This window comes from Molossus molossus, unplaced genomic scaffold (genome assembly GCF_014108415.1).
Source record: "Molossus molossus isolate mMolMol1 unplaced genomic scaffold, mMolMol1.p scaffold_m16_p_20, whole genome shotgun sequence".
Classification (NCBI taxonomy): Eukaryota; Metazoa; Chordata; class Mammalia; order Chiroptera; family Molossidae; genus Molossus; species Molossus molossus.
This window is the reverse complement of record NW_023425356.1, coordinates 40207999-40221282: the sequence shown is the minus strand read 5'-3', so window position 1 is coordinate 40221282 and position 13284 is coordinate 40207999. Positions and strand designations below refer to the sequence as shown.

General features: G+C 39.5%; 2 protein-coding genes across 8 annotated transcripts in view; one reads left to right on the top strand and one right to left on the bottom strand.

The window, feature by feature from the left end:
* Window positions 1-1945, bottom strand: part of TPR (translocated promoter region, nuclear basket protein) — a 61405-nt gene extending 59460 nt beyond the window's left edge. For all 4 annotated transcript variants that reach the window (XR_004960859.1, XM_036271910.1, XM_036271911.1 and 1 more), the window contains exons 1-2: window positions 1585-1945; window positions 66-170 (exon numbers count right to left, since the gene is read on the bottom strand). Coding sequence is in view for 3 of the 4 variants with exons in the window: in XM_036271910.1 (XP_036127803.1) it covers window positions 66-170; window positions 1585-1735 (256 nt within the window). In the remaining variant the exon portion in view is untranslated. The remainder of the gene's footprint in view (window positions 1-65; window positions 171-1584) is intronic.
* Window positions 1946-2489: 544 nt separating this feature from the next.
* ODR4 (odr-4 GPCR localization factor homolog) overlaps window positions 2490-13284 on the top strand; it is a 37373-nt gene continuing 26578 nt past the window's right edge. For 2 of the 4 annotated variants that reach the window (XR_004960956.1, XM_036273340.1), the window contains exons 1-5: window positions 2513-2641; window positions 2922-2980; window positions 6477-6597; window positions 8845-8979; window positions 12614-12709. Coding sequence is in view for 3 of the 4 variants with exons in the window: in XM_036273340.1 (XP_036129233.1) it covers window positions 6499-6597; window positions 8845-8979; window positions 12614-12709 (330 nt within the window). In the remaining variant the exon portion in view is untranslated. Of the gene's footprint in view, window positions 2642-2921; window positions 2981-6476; window positions 6598-8844; window positions 8980-12613; window positions 12710-13284 lie in introns of all 4 variants that reach the window. The other 2 variants (XM_036273343.1, XM_036273341.1) reach the window with 2 other exon arrangements.

Genomic DNA, 13284 nt, shown 5'->3' with positions numbered 1-13284 from the left:
TATATATAGGTGTCTAAAGATCTCAATACTCCACAAATATGATAAAGATGTAGTGAAATACTCACTGAGCTTCTCCAGCTCAAGCCGCAAGCTCTGGCACTCTCGGGTTTCATTCACAAGTCTCTCCTGACTGTGAGACAGTCTCTTCTCTACCTCAAAGTACTGTTGTTCTTTGGAAGAGCAGAGGAAAAAATTAAAATCAAACACGTATGTACACACAATTTCAATACTGCCACTTAGTTTTAATAAGCTTCATTTAAAATGTAAGACAGTATTGGGACTGCACTCCAACAACTTGAGTAAAGGCAAATACATCAAGCACGGAAAATGATGTCAATATTTCCAACTGACTTATATGTATATGACAAAAAAAAAAAAAAAAAGGCCTAAGGGGGATTTTACAAATTACATGTCTGTCTATCCCACACAATTACGAACTTCTTCAAGGCAGGTAACATATGTCACCTTAGTACTTTCCCCACATTTTAGCATAAAGCAGCCAAATAAGCTATATTAAATGGAGAAAAAAAAATTAGATTAAAAACTGTTTTGCTTTAAAAGGCTTGTTACAATAGCCAAAATAATACCTAAAGTATAAAATTACTAAATTTACGTGAAAACAAATGCGTTACCTTACCAAGGAAAGTGACTTGAGTATGTACTGTTCAGCATTGTATCAAGCACATCAAAGACACTCAATATTTTTTGTGTCAATTAATGAATAGAATGCAGTGTATTATATTCACTTTTGAGACTCAGAAAATTCATTTTCAACATCAATTCTGCTTGATAATTACATTTCTTGAATTAAAATGTATTCATAATTTTCAGTCAACTTCATAAAACCCAGTGCCAATCCCCCCAAACAACTGATAAACCAAAGCATACAACATGAAGTTTGTATTTTACTAATGGTAATTATTATGCTCTTAATCTTTTATCACGATGTTCAAAAGGCACTATTGTTGGTAACTGCTTTTCTTTAAGGGTATACTACTGGTATTAATAAAATAATGTCTTAACATATTTTCTATTACACTCCAACGTTTGGAGACAAGTCCGATACATTCAAGTTATTCACTGCATGTTTCACTTCGTTGCCAACGGCGTCCTAGGCACCTGCTCATTTTTGTGAACATCTAATTCGTTACTGGACCAGATTCACACACACTCAAAACAAATGCATGAAGCAGTCAATCAGACAAAGGCCTCCGAAGGCAGGTGACCGGACAACAGAATGAAAATCACCATTTATTTCCGTGCAATTTACAGAGAGGGTGCTCTAGGCTGAGATTTGGGGTTGTTTAGTCCGGAGAAAGAAGATCCAAAGCTTCACAATTTCTCCTACCCGGTTTACAAAGAAAACGGACCTGAATGTGGATGCAGATTTACAAAAACAAACGAATGAAAAGGCTCCTTCGTACCAAACTGTGAGAGGGGCAGGTCAGACACGGCCTAGGGTGCCCACCGGAGGAGGAAGCGATGCGACCAGCGAAGTCGTCGCCAGTGTGAGCTCGCGAGGGGAGACCAGCCGGAGCTCCGGGCTCGGGCCCAGAACAAGGGCGGGAAGGGCGTCCCACTTACCGCTCTCCACCTTAAATTTCTCGTGCCGCCCCTTCAGGCCATCGATCTCGGACTGCTGGTCGGCCAGGAACTTTTCAAGTTTGTTCTGCACGGACTTCGGCAGCTTGTTGAGTTCAGTGCGCTCCAGGACCTGCTGCAACACCGCCGCCATGTCGGCCGGGCCGGGGGCCGCCGCTGCTGCGGACGACGGGGCAGAAACGGAGAAAGGAGCAGACCAGGAAGACCCAGAGGCCTGGGCGGCCACCTCTGCCACCTCGCTCGGGGGCTCGCCCGCGCTTGCACGCCGCAGGCTCCCGCGGCGGGACCCTGGGAAATCGAGTCTTGTGTTAGCCGGTGCCCCAGAAGCGCCCCAGCGTCCGCGCCCGAATGCGCGCGCAGCTGCTGGAAGCGGTGCACCCTGGGAACGCGAGTTCAGAGGCAGCCTCTGACGCGAACCGGCACCCGGATTTCCGGCTCCCTTTCCCACCCGCTTCAAGCCCCGCAGGACTCTGGGAAACGTATTTTTTTCTCAATGGTTCGGGTGAGCCCAGTTCCGCATCGGCGGTTCAGGTTCCTTCTTTTCCCCGCCCCCCGGCTCTCCTGGGCCGGCCGCGAGACCGCTGTCCGCGAGGTGGCGCCACATAGTACATGTTCACCCCCGTCCAGCCCTGAAAAGCAGGGCAACCTTACCGTCGAAGCTTCGTGATGCCATGGGGAGTCCTCGTTGGCGGCTTCTGGACACTGAGCCGCTAGAGGGCATCGGTCCCGGCAGGGCCGGACGGCGGGCGCCAGGCCAACGCCACGCTCCCAATGGTGCCCGGAAGGGGGCGGGGTGGCGACCGCCGGCGCTTTGGCGGAGGCAGTGCGGGGAAGGCAGGGGCGAGCGCGTCATCAGGCTGCGCCGCCGCACTCCGGAGACCCCGGGCTGGGAGTGGGAAGTGAGGCGGGGGACGTCCGTCGCTTCCTGATGAATTCATCGGCCCTGGGGGCCGGAGGGGAATCTGGCCCCTGGAGGCTGGTATTTGAACCCTAAACTCCCTTCTCATGCCGACTGCAGGTCCGTCTGCCACGCGTGCAGGTGAGCCAGCCCAAGGGTGTAATGCGTGTGCGCGAGGGTGGTGTGTGTGCACTTGGACACAGCTTCCAGTTTGAAGGACGAAAGCACCCGACCGTAGGAAACATATGGACAGAACTTCGTACAACACACTCAGATCCAGGCAGGACACACTCACCGTATTTGAAACGGTTCTTTAGAGGACGTGTGCGCGCGTGTGTGTGCGTGTGTGTGCGCGCGCGTGCGTGGCGGGGTGGATAGCCGTGATCCAGCAGGAATGTAAGAAACCCGGTTCATCTTTCAGGGAAAGATTTTAAAAAGAAGCGAGGAGGAGTTGGAGAGTAACCTTGTTTATGATTTAAGGTAACATTTTCTGCGATGTTAACAGAACTTGTATTTTTTAAATTGGAAAACTGTTGTAACAAAGTTTTTAAACACATTCTTTTTGTTGTTGTTGTTATCCTCACCCAAGGACATTTTCCTATTTTTTTTGTTCAGATAGAGTGGGAGGGAGAGAGAGAGAGAGGAAGAGAGAGAGAGAGAGAGAGAGAGAAAGAGAAACATCCACCTGAAAGGGACACATCATTCTTAAACACTTCTCGCTCTGCCACCATAAGAGAACTGTTTGTGTCCAGATCTAACTCTGTGGCTTCTGAGCTGAATCGGAAGATTACTTAATGTTTAGTTGCGCTTCTAAAATAATTTATTAATTTCTTTATTGAAAAGAAAGCACAATGGATGTCGTTCACTCTGCAGCTCCCACAGTAGCAGGCCTTTTGTGAATATCAGTAAGGAGCTTGAGGTTGATTTATTTTACCCCCCAAGTATTTTACGTAAGCATTTTAAATTAAGTTTGCGGGTATGTGCAGTCCTGCACTGTGTCCTAGGTCCACAATATTATCATATAATTGATCTGCCATTTGGGAAATGCAGATAGTTTGTACATGAACTCACAGAATCCTGTAATTTTGAGACCTGCTGGGATTCAAATTCCTTATTTTGTAGATGAGGTAATCAGTACAGGGAGGTAGAGTTGTCTCAAGGCACCGTGTTTGGAAAACTTGCAAAGCTTCTGCTGACACAACATTTCAGGAAAAAATGAACTGTGTAAGTTCCTTTGTAAAATATGGTTGGCTACATTTAAAAGTTTAAAAGGAGCACTAAAGAAAAATAGCTAACATTCAACCAGATTTTATAACCCAATACATTTTCATCTTCCTATTGCATTCAGTTTCTTATACGTTAACATGGCTAGTAGGTGACACCTTAAAAGAAATAAAATTAAAAGGTTACACACCATAACTTTGGAGTCACTGTCATGGCTGTTTCTTGCAAGAATTAGGAATTATTAGGCCAGAAAGAATGGAGTGGAATAGCATGATGAAGTAGAGAAAAGTTTAATACACAGAAATGCATACTTTATTTATTTATTTATTTTTAATTTATTTATTTTTGTTACAGATGTTTCTCCTTTTCCCCCCACAGATTTGACCTTCCTCCTCCCTCCCCACCCTGTCCCCAGTTTTGTTGTCCATGTCCATTGTTCATGCATACATGCATACAAGTTCTGTGGTTTATCTCTCCCCCACCACCCCCCTCTTCTGGGGATTGTCAGTCTGTACCGCACTTCCACGTCTCTGGGACTACCCCGTTCCTCAGACTGTTATGTTCATTATATTCCACAAATAAGTGAGATGATGTGATATTTGTCTTTCTCTGCTTGGCTTGTTTCACTTAGGATAATACTCTCCAGGTCCCTCCATGTTGTCTCAAAGGATAAGAGATCTTTCTTTCTTACAGCTGCATAGTACTCCATTGTGTATATGTACCACAGCCTTTTTATCCATTTGTCTACTGATGGACATTTGGGCTGTTTCCAGATCTTAGCTATTGTAAATAATGCTGCTACGAACATGGGGGTACTATATTCTTTCTGATTGGTGTTTCAGGCTTCTTAGGGTATATTCCTAGAAGTGGGATCACTGGGTCAAATGGCAGTTCAATTTTTAAATTTTTGAGGAAACACCATATTATTTTCCATGGTGGCTGCACCAGTCTGCATTCCCACCAGCAGTGTACTAGAGTCCCCTTTTCTCCACACACTCGCCAACACTTGTTGTTTGATGATTTGTTGATGGTGGCCATTCTGACAAGTGTGAGGTGATACCTCAAGAAATGCATACTTTAAAGCACTACCAAAAGTCAAAAGCCCTTACTTTATAGAGGCATTAATGATTTAGACAGGCCTACTTAATCTAAACAAAAATAGTGTGCAAACCCACCTATTTGCATGGTTGTCGGAAAAGAGATAGGAAGAAATGTATTTTGAGGCAAAACTAAATAGGCTCTTTGAAAAAACAAAACAAAAACAAAACAGCACTCAGTAGACCATTTCGAACTGGGACCAGTCTCTGGGCTTAGTTTTAGGTAATGCAAAATCACTGTGACTGGCGTTTACTGGTGTCAGATACGCCACCCAACACATCTGTAGTTGCCTTGACTTTGTTGTATTGACTAAGATTGAAAATTCTTTACAGAACTCAAATAACTGTAATCTCTATTTAAAATGCTACAGCTGTGTTCCTACAGTCTTTTACAGCTATCTTCTAACATTTTGAATATCACCTCTTTACATTATTGTCTCCCACACTGACTGTGAACTCTTTGAGATCATCATTCATTATTGCCTAGCTCTTTCAGTCAGCATCTTTGGTTTTTAGCTGCAGAAAATCAAATCAAAGGAGCATAAGCCAGGAAGAGGAATACACTGATTCTCATCCACAGTTGGGAGTTAACCCGTAGTAATGGTTTAATAAAGAGATGGTATGATTCTTCAGTATGAGCATGGTATTTAAGGGCATGGATTTTAGAACAAGACTTGAGTTTAAATCCCACCTTTGCCACTTACCAGCTTTGTCATGTGGGCAAGTTACATTACCTTTTGTTTGTTTGTTACATTACATTTGTGAAAATGTACAAATGTTATTATTGCATTGCTATTCATCTACTTCGACAGCCCTTGTTGTGCCATGAGTTACTGAAGAGCAGAGATCAAGTATTACCTTTACATCATCCCACCCGGTACAATTTCTAGGATGTAGTAGTTCTTCCTAGTATGCTTATTGAATAAATGAATCTGCTTCTTTCTACCTCCTGGTGAGCAAACCAAATATTACCATCTTTGCCCTGGCCAGTAGCTCAGTTGGAGCATCGTCCCGTACACCCAAAAGGTTGCTGGTTTGATTCCTGGTTAGGGCACATACCTGGGTTGTGGGTTCGATCCCCGGTCAGGGCACTTACAGGAGACAACCAATGTTTCTCACCCACATCCATGCTTCTCTCTCTCCCTTCCTGTCTCTCTAAAAATAATTTAAAAAATATCCTCAGGTGAGGATAAAAAAAAATTATCTTTTCTGTTTGAGAAATGAGCACATTGAGACTCAGCAAGGCTTATCAAAGATAACACAAGTAAGGAGTACTACATCTGAAATAAGAAATCTAGTGTGTTGACTACTTGAAGTGTCCCCTCCCTTATCCCAGGTATGTAATTAAGTTTCATCTCTCATATCAACTCTGGTTGATTAGTAGTCATTTACTGCAGCACCATGCTCAGAATTCTAAAGCTACATTTGAACTTTGCAGATAAGAATACCCTGTTCAATAAGCAATCACCGTGAGGCACGGGGCAGCATCGAGGAGGCTTCTCTCTGCACTTCCCCCATGAGAAAACGTTGCAAGTTACCAGTTTTTCTGTATATATGTACATATATGCATACATATACATGCACATGTATATGTATATATATATTGTGTGTGTGTGTGTGAGAATACATATAATTTTTTTTTTTTGGTAATTTAGGAGATTGAATTAATTCCCAATAATGGGAAGAACCTACATTGTAGAAGAGACTGTTGGCCAGTATCTTTCAAACCTCAATCTCCAAGGAAAGTCTTTTGTCTCCGGTCTTTTAATAGGACAGGTATGTATCTTTTACAGTGTATTTATTGACAGAACAAATTACCTGTTTACTTAAAGTTGAAATAATACTATTTAACAATAAACTCAAGGTTAGGGGCTGAAGGGATGGAATGTAGAAGTAAATTTAAAATGGCTTTTTGAGGGAAAATGTGGAGGAGTAAGACAAACCTAGTCCAGGTTTGCCCAAGTCAAAACACATTCCTTTTTGACAATGTAAAAATAATTTATAGTGGGGAAACACCAAAGTTAGAATTTTTACTGACTACATTATTTGTGGTTTTTGTGTATGTGTTTCCAAAGTGTTTTGTACTCCCTTCTAATCTTTATTAATTCCTGGTTGTTCAATTCTTTATAGAAGGAGCTTTTGACAGTTTTATTCCTGTTCTAGTTTGTCTTATCTCAGACTTGTAGCAACAGTGGTTCTATATTTTGTTGCATAGTATAATACCTAACTTAATGTTGATTCCATGGAGAGGGAGAGGAAAAGGTGAGAAGTTTGAAAAATAGACACATTCTATTTCCTTCATAGAATTAAGCCTTAAAAATCAATACACACTGGAATAGCCATTTGGACAGTTACTTTAAAAAGCATAAACACCAACTGATTTATTATAATTTAAGGAAGACCATGTTAATGAGCAAGGAGAAGTAGTCAGCAATACAAAGCAACACCACCACCAAATTGAGTTACATAGACAAACTGCCTGTATCTGTGTAAACACTATTTAGGGGAAAGTGCACTGTGGCCAAAGGACTTGATTTGGAGGCCTATTAATAAAACTCTATTGTGACAGTTTTCTTTCTGGATATTTTATCATGGTGCCTTAGAACATTCAAGTTGCATAATTAACTTTCCTTGTTCTGATTATGTCCACATTCCCAAGCTACTTTATCTTATAATTTGATGCCCCATGTTACCTGCTACATGAGTTCTCTGGTCACACCTTCGTGGTCACAAATCTGATTTCTTAACCTGTAAGACAGAGGGCAGACCCTGCACTGTTCACCCAGGTAGTACCATCCTATGAAGCCTCCCATTAGATAGCCAGCCCACCTGCCTCTCTGGGCAACAATCTGAACTTTTTTATTCAGGATACTTAATATCTAATATAGGGCTCTTTTGGCTAGGAACTTTTATTTTCCATTATTTAAAAAAAAATTAAGGGAAGAAGAGTTTTAGAGAAAGATGGGATCAGTGAAATAAAAGCCTATGAGAAATATTCTTCTCCAAACTTGCCTTACTGTACAGTTTCTTATAAATAACTCTAATTTAGGGCCTAACTTCTGCTCTAGTTTCATGCTGCCTTTTCATTCCTTCCATTATTCTACATGTTTTTTCTTCCTCTTTATTCCAGGTTCATCACTTTTCTCTCCTTCCCTTCAAACTTGTCTGATTCCTACTACTAGGATCATTTTCTTTTCAAAGTCATAGAATTATGAGAAGGAAGAGCTTTTGTAATCAGCTCTTACCTTTTCCTGTGTACATTTGAATGTAACTCTCTGGAAACAACTTTTGTAGAAATAACTTCTCTTTCTTTATTTTTTAATCCAAGATGACACTAATGATGCAATTTTAGGTCATGTCTGAGGATGACCCGATATTAACTTGTATTATCGACCTTATTTTTACTCTTTCTTTATTGGAAACTTCCACTGTAATAACATTGAGCTACTGAATGTTCCCTAAATTTATCTTTGTATTTCCCACCTTTGATTACCATTTAACTGCCACTAAAACTGAGGAACATAAATCTGATGTCACTTCAGTGACCTGTCCTGTTGTTTGCTGTTGTGTTTTTTTTGTCTTTTTAAATTATTGTTGACATACTATATTTGTCATTTCAATGAAAGTAAGATGCATAAGATCATTTGTTGCTTTATTTTACTGAATCACCCAATCTGTTCAAGTGATATAGGAAATAAATGTAATACCTAGGAAATTGACTAAGCATATTGATTATCTTTTGGTTTAAATGCTGTTCATTCACTCATCCAGGAAGCTATTTTTAGTGACCACTATGTAATTCACATTTGGTTGTCCAAATAAATAAGAGGCTAATGTTAAATATATTAAAAGACAATGTGCAAAAGAAGCGTTATAAGGATATTTATGACAATCTATAGATTCCATTATAATACAGATTTTAACAGTTTTAAGCTGTTACAGATATTACTCAGTTTTTGCATGTCTTAAGAGCTTTATTCCTCAGTCAGGTATCACTCTAAGTTTTTCTAATTTGTTTTTAAGTGTTCTTCACAAAAGGATTATGTGATTCTTGCTACTAGAACACCACCCAAAGAGGAAAAAAATGAGAACCTCAAACATCCCAAAGATAAGTTGGATAACTTGGATGAAGAATGGGCCACAGAACATGCTAACCAGGTCATCATATTTTTCGCCTTATATAGTTAAGTTTGTGTTTATTGACTGACAAAATAAAAACACTTTATCTTCAGATTACCAGACTAGGATTTCAAAATACTCATTCTTAAGTTTTCATAACTTGCATTTTCTTACTTGAAGTTAAGTAACCTACCCAAGATTAGAGATTAAGTAGTGGAACTGGGATTTGAACCCAGGCAGTCTGGCTTTTTGATCTTATGTTTTGTTTTTCCACTGTTAATTTTTATCCATTGTATTTCTAATGTATCTCTTACTATTGGTCAAGTAGCTTATTTCCAATTTTTCTTTTCTGTAAAATAATACTAGTTATTAATAATAGAGTTTTTTGATCAGATTGCTTTAAAGACTTAATCTAGGCACTGAGGGAATAAAATGATGGTTAAATTAAAAATAAAAATATCACCCAGCTGGTGTGGCTAAGTGGATTGAGCGTCCTCCCATGGACTGAGAGGGCCCAATTCGATTCCCAGTTGCAAGCTTGCACATGTCCAGGTTGCAGGCTTGATCCCCAGTACAGGAGGCAGCTGATTGATGTTTCTGTCTCACATCGATGTTTCTATCTCTCTCTCTAAAAAATCAATAAAAGCATATTTAAAAATTTTTTTAAAACGTAAAAATATCCTCAGAATGTATGTTTTAACCAAAGCAAAAGATATTACCCAAACCAGTGTTAAGAGAAATGAGATAGAGATAGAAAGTGTTGCAGTAATGTAGAGGGGGAATGACTAAATACCTGCCAATGGCCAGATTCAGACAGCTTCATAAAAGGCTCTGAACTTGAAAGATGAATGGGACTTTGCCAGTAGAAGTCAGGGAACAAATTAATAAATGCTCAAAAAAAGTTATGGGTAAGTGACCTGAAGCCATGAAAGTTAAAGGTATGTTAGGAGAATAGCAAGAAATTGGGTATAATCGAAACACGGGTATATAAAAGAATGTAGTTAGACATTAGACATAAGGGGCCGGTTATGAATGGCCTTGGAATCCCATCCTAAGAAGTGAGCAGTTTGTTTGGTAGACAGTAGTAGCTCTTTGTAGACTTTCAGAGCTCTTTTTTTTTGAGAAGGAGTTAATAATGATTCAACTGTCAGTAATTTAGAATAATTTTAATTCCTTGGTACAGTATAAATGGAGAGTAGAGACTGGAGACAGAACAGAAAACGTACAGTCATAGCAATAGTCCAGAAAAAGATGATGGGAATCTAAGCTAGACTCAGCTTCATGAGGAACAGGGGTTATGTCTGTTTTGTTTATGGCTATATCCCAGTGCCAAGCATAGTATTTTCATGGTGTGTAAAGAAAACTCCAAATTATTGCATAAATTAATGCATGGATAAACTGAAGCAGTGAGCTAAAACTTCATTGCCAAAACATTCCAGAGAAAGAGCTAGTATCAAGACGATTAAGTGACCAAGTAGATTAGTAGAGAGAGATTGTGAAAGAGTAGCTAAAGATTAATAAGATTTTTAGCCTGGGTTTCTAGGATGGTGTTGATATTACATGGCAGGGAACAGATTTGAGGGTAGGCAAGGAAATGATGTTTAATATCTTCTAACAAAAATATTAAATATCTTTTTTTTTTTATCCTCATCCGAGGACATTTTTCCATTTTTTTGTACAGACAGAGTGGGAGGGAGAGAGAGGAAGAGAGAGAGAGGGAAACATCGATGTGAAAGGGACACATCGAGTGGCTGCCACCCGCACGACCAACCAGGGCCGGGGACAAACTGCAACCTAGGTACATGCCCTTAGCGGGAACCAAACCCGGGTCTCTCTGGACTGCAGGCCGACGCTCTAACCGCTGAGCCAAACCGGCCAGGGCCAAAAATATTAAATATCTTAAACTTAAATTTCCAAAGGGCTTGTGTGTGTACATATATGGATATATGTTTATTTATGTAGTTAATATATGTGTATATAGAGATATTATTTTGCATATACATAAATATATATGTATATATTCACATACAGAAACATAAAACTTATATAGCAAACTAGATTCACATTTTTTGCCTCTAGGAAGAAATGCTTCATTTTATGTTGGTGATTTTGAAAAAATATGCAGGTGCCCTATGCTAAATACAAAAATTATTCTTTATATGTTAGGCTTGTGTTAGTATAGTAAATAGAATTTATAAAATCAGAGGAAACCATCCACTGGTATATACCGGTGATACTACACCGGTATATTAGGGATTATATTATGGTATCTAAATTTCTGAAAACTTAACTGTGTGACCAATTTGTTCGTATATTAACTATACAAAAGATAACCTGTCTCTGAGTATAGATGATAGAAAAAAATCCAGCCCTGGTCGGTTGGCTCAGTGGTTAGAGCATTGGCCCGTGGACTAATGAGTCACGGGTTCAATTCTGGTCAAGGGCACATACCTCGGTTGTGGTTTGTCCCTGGCCCTTGTCAGGGTCATGCAGGAGGTAACCAGTCGAGGTGTCTCTCTCACATCAATGTTTCTTTCTCTCTCTCTCTCTCTCTCCTCCCTTCCCTCCTTCTCCCTCTCCCCCTCTCCCCCTGCCTCCCTCCCTCCCTCCTAATCTATCTGAGGATAAATAGAAAAATATCCTCAGGTGAGAATAAAAAAAAATGAAAGAAAGAAATCCAGGTGGCATTAAGAAGTAGCCACAATCATGTGAAGGGAAAGAATAGATATTATGGAAGACAAACTTGTAGTATGTATCAAACACTTTAGAAATTTGCATAACTGCTTAAACTATTAATCCACCTCAAGAGACTTATCCTAAGCAAATAATCCAGTGAGCACAGAAAGACTTGCTAGGATTTTTAACCAGTATTATTTTAGAGTAAAAAAAATTAGAAGTAACATAAATGCTCAATTATACCAACAGATAGGTTTTTTAAATTGAGGTAAACCTAAACAATAGGAAACAATGGATTTCAAGTCAGACTCCCTCTGTTCAAATTCCAGGCTCTAGTATGCTGCTAAATATTATGGGGATACAAAGGTAGTTGAGAATTATGTCTTCCTTTAAGGACCTCCCAGACCAACTGGTAAGATACCCAAACGTGTAAGAAAAAGTCAGCTCAGGCTGAGGGAACAGCATGAGTAAGGTACAGAGTTAGAAAGCCTGGGCATATGTGCAGAGAACCGTGAGAACTTCTTGGTTGGTGTTTCGAGAAAGTAGTGTCAAATGAGGAAGGCTCTGAATATTAGATTAGCCAGCTTTTAGAGTCTGAAATAGCGGTCTAAAGCAAAATTAACATTTTATTTAGCTGATAGCAGAAGCCATTGAAAAATTTTTAGAAGATATTTCAGTCTCTGATTTCATGAGAAAGGATTTTTTTGGTTTATGTAGCTAATGGGTTTAATTATTAAATGGTTTTATGTATAAGGTAATTTTAGGATAAAAGTTCAGGATACTCTAGGAAGGTTGTGTACATAATGGCCCACCATTCGCCTTGGTTATCATTCGTTTCTCAGCATTTTAAGCAATTTTTCAAAGCCCCTATCTCAATGCTATGCGTATAGTTGGTATTCAGTTGGTATTTGCTGATTTAATATTTAGCTTTTCAAACGAAAAGGATTGTATATAATGCCCAATGTTTATGTTAGCTAATACTATATTTCTATTTTAGGTATCCAGAATGCTACCTGGGGGACTTTTAGTTCTTGGAGTATTTATTATTACAACTTTAGAAATGGGAAATGATTTTCAAAACACCCTGCGCAGAGTAAGTCTGAAATATAAAAATTCTTAATATGATTCAAATTACATCTTATTTTAACTGATTATACATATGTGCAATGATCCTAGGCATATTTAGATTATTGTTCCATAATTCTTTATGCCTAGATTATGTTGAAACAGCTTTTCCATCCAATTGCTTGATATGTTGTGTGTAATAAATATCTATCTATTTGTCTGTCTGTCTGTCTATATATATATTTTTTTTAGTCCTCACTCGAGGATATTTTTTCACTTCAGATAGAGTGGGAGGTAAAGAGAGCAAGAGAAACAGAGAGAAATATCGATGTGGAAAAGACACATCGACTGGTTGCCTCCCGCACGACCCCGACCAGGGCTGGGGACCCAACCACAACCCAGGTACGTACCCTTGACCAGAATCAAACCTGCGACTCTTTGGTCCACAGGCAGATGCTCTAATTGCTGAGCCAAACCTGCCAGGGCCAATATTTATATTTTCAATCAAAACCACATATTTTAAAATAGTCTGTTTAAAAACATTATTTACTATTATGAAACACGTTATACTTATTTAACTGTTTTTGTCATGTAGTCATATTC